The sequence below is a fragment of the Cornus florida genome, unplaced genomic scaffold, assembly GCF_030987335.1.
Source record: "Cornus florida cultivar Cherokee Brave unplaced genomic scaffold, ASM3098733v1 CherokeeBrave_3.0.0_Hap2_Chr10, whole genome shotgun sequence".
Taxonomy (NCBI): domain Eukaryota; kingdom Viridiplantae; phylum Streptophyta; class Magnoliopsida; order Cornales; family Cornaceae; genus Cornus; species Cornus florida.
The window spans coordinates 66,865,323-66,875,934 of NW_026775580.1; the positions used below are offsets into that span (position 1 = coordinate 66,865,323).

Below are 10,612 nucleotides of genomic sequence, written 5' to 3' on the forward strand. Positions count from 1 at the left end.
TCATTCCTGCATTCTGCAACTCCTTAAAAGATAACACTGAATTTATCCCTATTGAGCTACCTCAGAGGCTGCTTAAGGGCCTTAAGTTTCTGCACAAGGATATACAGTCTTGATCCATGAACCTTTATATTCCAAGTTTGAGCAACCAGGGGTAGGAAATCAGAGTTAAGAGCTCAGAAATTAAAAAAACCTAAATGGAATGTTCCTCTTTGGAGCTAATGTTAACCACCAAATAAATGTCACTTTGAGAAGGCTATTTTATGTCTTTTTAAAAAGTAATCAGATATTTTTTATTTTTTCATTATGTTTAAAGAAAAAAACAATTCATTAAGGGCTTGTTTAGTAACAGGAATTAATTCATGATTTCTACTATCTATTCCTAAAATAGGAATCAAAAGTGAAAATCATGTTTAGTAAAATATTTTTACTTTTTCACTTTAAGGAAGTATTTTCTAATTTTGTGAACAGAAGTGAAAGTGATCTCACTTTCTCTATTTTGTGTACTGTAGCAAGGAATTATTTCCTTTTACTGTAGCTCTCATATTTGTTCGCCCTCTCTCTCTCTCTACCTACAGATTTCCTTTTACTTCTTTGACTCCATTTCTGCTCTGTTGCTTTTTTATCAATTCTTTCTCTATCTGTTCTTTGGTTCCATTTTTTATAGAGAAAGTGAGGATAGTTTAGGGAGAGAAAGAGATAGGGCTCTCTGCGACTGTGTAATGGCAATGGCGGTTCTAAGAAGTGGATTTATCTGTGTTCGTCTCTGCTTCTGTTGCTGTTTGTTGGTGTCATGGCGAGAGTGAACAAGGACGAGATCTCTGAGACGAGATATGTTTCTCTCTCTAAACTCACTTGTACTTTCTCTCTCTAAATCCCCTTTTTCACTCTCTGAGTTTGTGTTCTGTAAAATTGAAGATTCTTTGAATGTATGAAAACTAGAGATTCTCTGTAGTAGTAGTCTCTCTCTCTCTAAATTCTTTGTTCTGAGTTCATTTGAGCGTAGAGATTCGTTACAATGCTCGGTCGATTTTTGTGTTTGTAGCTCTATCTTGTGCTTAATTGCTTGTTTGGTTCGAAATTTATCTACATTATTACATGGTTTTCTCAGCGAAATCTTGAGTGTTCAAGGGTTTTTTTTTTTTTTTTTAAATAGAATTCAAAAAAGTGCTTGTAGATCTTTGGGTATCTCTAGTTTACTAACTATTTTTTAACAATTTTACTCTACGAAATTCGGTGTTAGAGAGAGAGAGAAAGAGAGAGTTCATAGAGATTTATTTGTGTTCATGAGGTCTCCAGACCCAATTGAATATTGGAGAAGCTGAGCCCAGTTGAAATACCCAATTTACACCTTACTTATGGGTTGAGAGACCCAATTGAATAATGGCTCGCCGGAGCAGACCAAGTTTAATCTGAGAAAGAAAGATAATAAGAAAGCAAAATTAAAATCAAAATTATTAAACTTACTTTCTATTTTTTACTTTCAAAATATTAAAAATAAAATCTTTTTATTAAACATTATTTCACTTTCTATTTCATCATGATTTTATTTTTGAAGAAAGTAAAAGTAAGAAAGTGAAAGTGTTAGTAAACGGGCCCTAAAGTTTTTGCATTTGCGATTGACAAAGTCGATGACATGAAATGTAAATCAAAAAGTTTATTAAGCATATTTGTATGATTTTAATCTATCATGTTCTTTTTGCATATACAAAGATACATCCCATTAGAATGACCATTACCATTATATGTAACTCTTCTATTCTTTTATTTCTTAAACTTAGAAGACAGAGCTATTAAATAATTTTTTTAAAAACGTGATATGATTACATTTAAATCATTAAAATAGATGGGAGGAAACTAAACTCAAAAAAGTCATTTACTCAGTTTTAGAATAGAATAAATTAAATATTTGAATTCCTTACTACTTTTTACAATGGAAATGTTATTTGTAATTTGCATTTGGTGCAGAGGAAATAAACATGAAGGAGTAGTTTAGTTTCTTTCTAAAAGCTAATTAGACATTTTTTTCTTTTTCATGATGTTTAAAGAAGAAAAACAATTTATTACAGTTTTTGTGTTTGTAGAGGACAACGCTAATGACATGAAATGTATATCAACTGGTCTATTAAAAATCTTGATGTTAATACATCCTATAGAATTACGATAACCATTATATGTAGCCGGTGTTAAATACATTTGTTTAAAGGTGATATGGGTACATATATATAAATCATTAAAATAAATTTATTAATGTATGGGAGGAAATTAAACTCAAAGAATATGTTGTGAACCGATCTCAAATACTATCAAATTTGAGCTTGCAAAAAGTTTGGGAGCAAGTAGAACCTCCAAAAGAATATTGAAATACTAGTGGTGATAAACTTTAATCTATGTGTTGGTTAACTATATGGATAATTTGTCTTGTAATTTAGTTTATGTAATTGATGTATATGCTCTAAATTTATCATTTTTCAATTAATTTTTTGTTTTCTTTTTCTTGATTCATACGATATCATGCGTGACCGAGAACTGCAAACCAATTATGCCAGTTACCTTCTATGTTAATTGTTGCCTATTACTTGTTTACAGAAGTTTTATTTAGTGGCACAGTAATATATTTAAAATTTCATCAAGTTCTCCAATGGCCCTTATTGCATGGCAATAATAAGGACTGCAAATGAGCCGAGCCGAGCTTTGGCATGCTCGGACTCGGCTCGTCAAAATCAGGGGAGTGCTCGGGCTCGACTCGGGCGAGCTTGACTAGGCCGAGCTCAGGCTTTGGCTCGTGAATATTTTGCCAAGCTAGGGCTCGTTTTGCCAAAACTCATATAATCTCTTCTTGTATCAAGATATTCATAGAAGTTGGAACCATGGATCAAATCTCTGATTCATATACATAAACAAATATTCATGTGTATGTATAAACAAAATCTATGTATATATAATTGTAAATATGTATATATTATAAATATGCCTTCTTGGAGGTTCATCCCATAGTTATCAAAATCGCGATTCTGAGTCGTAGAATCGCACGATTCTATGACTCAGAACTCAAAATCGAGTCAAATCGTAGCAGAATCGTTCAATTGGTAGAATCGGATGTAGAATCGGGAGTACAATCGTAGAATCGGAGGTAGAATCGTACGATTCTACACGATTCTACTGATTCTACAAAATTGGTTATTTGGGCCTTTATTTTTGGGCTTTTTTATTTTTAAAAGAGGCCTGGCCCAAGTATAGTATGCAAAGTTAAATATTTATTCTATAAAATATAAATTATTTTTCATTATTGGCAGAAAAAGAAATATATATATGTATATATATCAATTATTTTTACCATGCATGTCGATGTTGCATAATATATTTTTGTGTTTAATTATAAAAAATTAAAATGATCAATTATATCTCAAGGATGCATACTCGTGACTAATACATTTAGGCAAACTTTGGTTTCATGATCAATATTTTCATTTGACTATTTTTTTTTTTTTTTTTTTTTTTTGAAGGCTTATCATATAAATTAAAAATTAAAAATAATTTAAAAGTTTAAAAGACTTGCCGGATATGCCACTTGGATTGGTGGACAAAAAGGTCTTTTTATTTCTTCAGTTTTTGAAAAAAAAAAAAAAAAATTCCTTTCGATATATTATATTAGTTTCTAACTTTGGAGATGGATGAGTTAAGATTTGAGATTTGTAAACTCATGTTATTTTAAGCTATATTCTCTTTTATTTATATTCAGACTTTGAAATATTGTTAGGATTTGAGATTTGTGAACTCATGAATATGTAATATTATGTGTTTTGGCCTCATTTTTGTTATATTTTACAGATCTTATTGTTTAAGAAGTTAGTTTCAATTGGTTTTTCACATTTTGGTAGAATCTTACGATTCACGATCCGATTCTACAATTCCGATTCTACGAAGCCCAAAACGATTCTGCGTAGAATCCCGATTTTAACAACCTTGGTTCATCCATTGTTCTCCTTTGGTCTCTATCTCGATCGTACTCCATCTTCTCACAAATCACATGGCTGAATTTGTAGCATGCATCAACTACAGCGGAAGACAAAGAAGAGAGATGGGGAACTTTGAAAAGAGATGATAGATGAGGATGAACTGATGAAGCCTTGCCGCACAGATCTGATGCTGAGATAAGAATAGGGCTGACAGGTGGGGCTTTTGTGTGGAGAGATTTTAGGGTTCTAATTCAAGTGGGCTTATAAGTTGGACTCAGCAAAAGAGTTTTTTTATTTATTTTTTTATTGTATGGGCTTAACATTTTGATATGGGCTTAGTAATAAACACTATTGGGTATCATTTATTTGGGCCAACTATAAATTAAATAAAACATTTTGCTAAACAAGCTTGTTCACGAGCTTACCGAGCCGAGCCTAGTAGTGTTCAAGCTCAGCTCGTTTACTAAACGAGCTTGAAAATCAAGCTCAAATTCGGTTCATTTAACTCATGAACAAGCCCGAACCGAACTTTTAACGAGCCGAGCCCGAGCTGTTCATAAACAACTCAGTTCATTTGCAGCCTTAGCAACAATTGTTTAAATTTTGGATTGTGCTTGGATATAACCAAACACCTAACATATTTCTCAAAGGATACGGAACTTGTTTGGAATAACATGTTAGGTATTATAACATCATTATAATAAGTATTTTTCATAATTAAATTATTTTTTTAATTTGTTTCTATTGTTAATCTTACAATAATATCTTTTATAGAATGTTATTATATTTGACAATAACAATTTTATAAAGGGATAAGTGTTATTGTCAAAAAAAAAAAAAAAAAAAAATTATTATTATCTAAAGATTTAGAGTTAGTTAAAATTAGGATCTGCTTCATTTGTAATTCTGAAAACAGTTATTAAGAATTCAAAAAACATAAAATATATAAAAAATTCTGCTTAGTTCAATTTTCTGTCTCAGTTACAAAAATACTTATTTTTAAAGAACAATCTTTTATAATTATATGAAAACTGTTCTCCATTTTATGAGTTTTTGAGAACTATTTTAAGAATTACAAACTAAGCATACCCCAATCTTTTATAGTTCTCTGAAAACAGACATTTTTATAACAGGGGTTTCAGAAAATTGGAACTAAGCAAAGTTTTTGTATAATTTTCTGTTTTCAATTCTCTGATAACAAAAAACTGTTTTTTGAATTACAAATTAAACAAACCCTTAACCTCTACTTAGAAGAAGGTTTTGAAAACTTTAAATTATAGGTTGATTCAAAAAAACTCAACTGATCTAAAATCGGTAACTACTAAAAGTACATTTAAATACAATTTTTTAAAATAAAATTTGTGCTTTTGAACAGTTGAGAAGCAATTCCAAACAACTAGTGTCCAAAACAATCATCATTGCATCATATTTAAGATTTGTTTGGTTGTCTTTTATTCAAAAACAAAAAACAGTATAAAAAAAAGTCAAACATTTAAAATTTTCTGAAAATTAATTTTTTTTAGAAAAGCAAATTTATTTTTATTTTTGAACGGTAATCAGGTAATAATCTTTTATTATTTAGTATCTATTTTTTGCTTTCAAAATACTACGGCTGAACTAATTGATACTACGTAGAAGGGAGACGCTGATGTACACTCTTCAGTGCTCCAAGAAAAGGTATATTTTTTACCAAAAAAAAAAAAAAATGAGGGTACTCAACCAAAAGATTTCTAATTAGAAGATCATTACCTGTTTGATCATGAGAAAATAAATTTTTTTTTTATTTTAATTAACTTTGATGAAAAAAAGGGACATTAGTACTTAAACGCTTGACTTTCAAATTTAAAAAATCACTAGCACTTGGTGGCATTATTAAACAAAACTGTAAAGTGGAAAAGAAAATTGAACGAGAATAAAATAAATATATATAAACCAAAATAATAAAAAATAAAAAGATAAGAGGAAAATAATATTTTACTTTTGAAAAAAACAGCTGTATATAAAATATACGAGAGACAGAGACGGTTAATATTTACATGAGCAGGCTTTAGCCCAAAACAGCCCAAGCCAAAGAGCCCACCAGACTCAAACATGACAAGGTGAGGTTGACATAATAATAGAAGAACCTAACAAGATAAATCTTGAGCCCAATTAGAACCTTTTTGTTGTTGTCAATTTTACAAGGGATAATTTCATTAAAATGGTGTTTTGGTGGTCAAATGTAAAAAAAATAAAATCAAATTTAATTTTTCAAATGCTGACTTGGACATAGAAAGTTAGTGTAGATATTATTTTGATTCCCAAATTGTACATTCTATTATTATTGTGAAATTATACTACAATCCCTTGCCCACTTCACTAATTGACCACATTTTCAAATTGCACCTCTCACCAGAGAGGGTCCATTGAGAATCCAATGGCTGGGATGAAGCCACGTCAACCTACTTTACCATGTCATTGCCCTGTCGGCGATGACGAAACGCCAAGTTAACAATAACTTTTAAACCTTACTTTTGTTTTATCTATCATGTACAAGTACTGCAAACAATATACATATTTACCATATACACGAATACAATATACCAAAACCATCCTCACCACCGGTCTTCCTCCACCACCGGTCTTCCTCTCTCTTAGGAACTCTGGTATCGTCCATGCTCCTCTTTCTCTCTCTACCCTTACTCCAGTGTCATATACACACAGATACATATATACACAGACCACCATCACTGTCGGTCTGAACACCACAAACCGCCATCGCCGCAGGACTGAACTTCGAGCCGCACCGTGGTCTTCTTCACGCCCTCTGCCTCAACATCAACTCTCTGCTGCGGTCAAACACCAAGAAGGAATAGAGGCTGATTTGGGCGAATTCGCCGTCTTTACGAAGAGGAGAGGAACAAACACCAAACACCACCCAAAAATCCGGCCATCAATCACCACCGGTGCTTGTTCCGCCGATTTTCAGCCATTAAAGCCGGCCACCAAACACACCCAAAAAAACAATTACATATATGTGTGATGGATTTGCTTGTTTTCTTCGATTCTCGACTTAAAATCTTCTTTATTAGTTACTGTATATATTCTAAATCACTTGATCTTGGATCATATGTTCTTTTATATCTAATTATGTATATAATATATTTAAATTCATGTGAGTTTTTGAATTTTTTTTATGGAAAGGAAATATTTTACAAATTGGTATCATTGGTTTTGAGTTAAAGAAAACCCTAGATGGTGGGACAAAACAAGAATTGGGTCTGTGTTATTGATAAAAGTGTGTTGAATAGAAATGAGCGATTCTGAATTGTGAGGGAAAAGAAAATATTTTTTTTTTCTGGAAAGGAAATATTTTACAAATTGGTATCATTGGTTTTGAGTTAAAGAAAACCCAAGAATTGGGTCTCTGTTATATGCGGGCGTAGTTGAGGGGTTGGTCGAGCGCGCGGTGGCTGGAGGCGGAGATCTTGCCGTGGACGAGGTTGGTGTCGAAGTGGCCGGTAGAGGCGGAAGGTGAGGTAAGGGAAGGTTGTGAGGATGGTGCGGCGGAGGTTGGCGCGGCAGTGGGCGGCGAGGAAGTGGAAGACAATGTACAAATATATAGGTACAGATATATAGGTACAGATTATATACATACATAAGAATAGTAAATACCCTTTTTTATGGGAAAAAAAAAAAAAAATGCTTTCAAGCTTATGTATGGTGCTCATGGGCAGAATGAACTTGAATGACCGGTACATATGAGTAGAAAAAAAGACTGCTCTGATGAGCTGCAGCCTACCTACATTTGGTTGCATTAACATCCCAACGCGGTTTATAGATAAGAAGATGGACACATTTAAAACATTCTCAACGATAAACTTAATCATATGGGTCCTTGTGTCTATATAAACCCACATCGAGTCCTCACTTTTCATCAATATTAAAGTCATCTTTAATATATATCACAACTTGCAAAGATGACTTCCAAGTTTCTTCTTCTTTTTCTTCTTGGTTCTCTTGTCTATAACACCTATGGTAGGAAGCTTGTAAGCTCAAAGACTTCTCTGGAAGAAGAAAAAGGATTGTTTCACCGGGGAGGATTAGGTGGTGGAGGCGGTGGTGGATTCGGAGGTGGCGGTGGCGGTGGATTGGGTGGAGGTGCTGGTTCTGGTGGTGGAGCAGGCTTTGGTGGAGGTGCTGGTGCTGGTGCTGGTGGAGGAGCAGGTGGTGGACTTGGTGGAGGTGGTGGTGGAGGGTTCGGGGGAGGCAGTGGCGGAGGAGTAGGTGGCGGGTCTGGTTTTGGAGGAGGAGCTGGTGGTGGGTTTGGAGGAGGGTCTGGACTTGGTGGGGGAGCTGGAGGTGGTGGTGGTGGTGGAGGGTTTGGCGGTGGTGGTGGCGGGGGACTTGGTGGAGGTGCTGGTGGCGGATTTGGTGGAGGAGCTGGCGGCGGCGTTGGAGGTGGACTGCCTTGAGGGCAGAAGCTGCATTTCCAACCATTCTTAGTTTCAATTACATATAAGTAATTTGTATCATGATGGGTTTGCTATCTTGCAAGTGCAACTGTTTAAATGTTAAATTGTTACTTGCTAAGTATTATCCTTAAAAGAAAGTGCTTTAATGTTTGTTGTGCTTAATTTGCTGTCTAAATATTATAATATATATATATATATTTTGGAAAGATTGTAAAAAATATATATTCTGTCATTGGCAACTTTCGGTATTAAAACAAATCCTTGTCGAGTTTACCAACTGAGATCATTCAAAAAAAAATAAAAACAACACTTTAAAAATGAATCTAAAAAGGTGAGGACATATTCTACACTAGGTATATTTTCAGAACTTACCAAAACAGTGTTTTCAGCCTTTCAGAACTGAAAATTCAAGTCTGCTAGACTTGAACCGGTTCAGCCCCATTGAACCGGTTCAAGGCCTTAAAGATTGGCATCAAATTCTCACTGTCAATCTTGAACCTATTCAGCACTCTTGAACCGGTTCAAGAAGTCATGTTCAGGTTACAATTCTAGTTTCCTGTTTCCGATTTCTTTTCCTATTTGGTTTAGAACTGTACCAAATCCTATGCACGAAATTTTCTATATTTTTAGAGGGATTAGGACATTCTAAACTCTATATAAACCTTGTTATTCACATAGGTTTATTCACAACTTTTGCATAGAAAATTCAAATCCAATTGAGAGCCATTTTTTAGAAATATTTTTATTCAAAAAATCAATCTGATTTTCTGATTCTATTTTTGAGAGCATACACATAAACACAAGAGTGATTTATTAGTGTTGTTCTCTATCTCATTGGAATTGAAGTATAATTGAAGATTCAGAAATTCTGAAAAAGCAGAATTCATTCGTTCTTCGTCGAATTCAAATCTAGAAGAAAATGGGTGAAGCGATCACACTTTGAAGTCAGAGCATTCGTGGAGTGTTGTCTGATCTACCTGCAACTCTTCTAAGAGATCGAGAGTAAGCCTGAGGTCGAGAGCTGTTGGACGGGGGAGTCGCAAAGTCAAGGATTGTCAGCAATTGGTTTTTGGTAGAACGATAGAGTGTGAGACTGAGTTAAAGTTCGGTATACTTTTCTTCAAAAATAGTGGATCGTTTATTTCAGGACTGGAGAGTTCAATGAGGTTTTTCCTGTTACAATTAGTCTATTCTACTAATTGGGGTTTCCTAGATAAAATCCTGGTATCATCTCTCAAACTCTATTTACTTTACTTGCACTTTATTTTTGCTTTGTGGTTTTATTTTAGTTTTATTTCGGTAAAATTAAAATAAGTAAAAATTAGATAAAAGAGCAAGTTAAATATATTTACTATCCTCTAGGTTATCTATCCATATTATATTCCACAACCATTTCGCTGTGTACAAACTCTCAACAAGTGGTATCAGAGCCAACCTCTATATATTGAGTTAATCCTTGTGGAAGTTTTTTTTTGAAAAATAAAATTATTTTTGTTTTCAAAAATTCATGATGGAAAATCCTATGAATAAGGGTGAATTGGATCTTGTTTTTAATGATTTAAGTTCGGATGAAGAACTTTCTCGTTTATTTAAAAGATATGGAAAACTCCTTAAAAATAAAAAGAATAAAAATTTTAGTAAAGGAGATTCTTCTAAATTCAAATATAAGAAAAATAAGAAAGATGTTTCTAACACTTTTCTTGCTAATGTTGATAATGATACTGCTAATAATTCTTCTTTTTATATAGGTGATTTTATCAAATTTGGGACATTAAGCAAGGTTCTTTTTATGTAGGTGATTTTATCAAAATTGGGACATTAAGCAAGGTTAGTTCTTATGATTCGGATAATCAGAAAATTGATGGAAAACCAAGTGAAAGCAATACATTGAAAATCTTTGAGGCAATGTTAAAGGCTAATTAGAAGCAATATAAGGAACTAGAGTTGATGAAAAAGGAGAATGAGATCTTGAAAAAGGAGAATAAGCAAAAACAGAATTTGCTTGAGGAGAACAAAGTTAAAATTCAGAATCTTCAAGATAAAGTAAAAATTATCAAGAGCGAGGTAAGTCAAGCTAATTATGATAGAGAATCTTTTATTGCTAAAATTAATTTTCTTGAACCTGAATTAGAAAAATCTCAAGAGAAATTCATTGCTTTTACTTTTGGACAGATTAAGCTTAATAAGATGATTAATGTTGGT

General features: G+C 33.1%; 1 protein-coding gene across 1 annotated transcript in view; it reads left to right on the top strand.

Annotated features, from left to right (window-relative positions):
* The window catches only part of LOC132277748 (glycine-rich protein 5-like), a 28,769-nt gene extending 20,359 nt beyond the window's left edge, over positions 1–8,410 (top strand). Inside the window, exons 2-3 of the mRNA XM_059779597.1 lie at positions 7,343–7,469; positions 7,978–8,410. Of these exons, the coding sequence (XP_059635580.1) occupies positions 7,343–7,469; positions 7,978–8,410 (560 nt within the window). The remainder of the gene's footprint in view (positions 1–7,342; positions 7,470–7,977) is intronic.
* Positions 8,411–10,612: the final 2,202 nt, after the last annotated feature.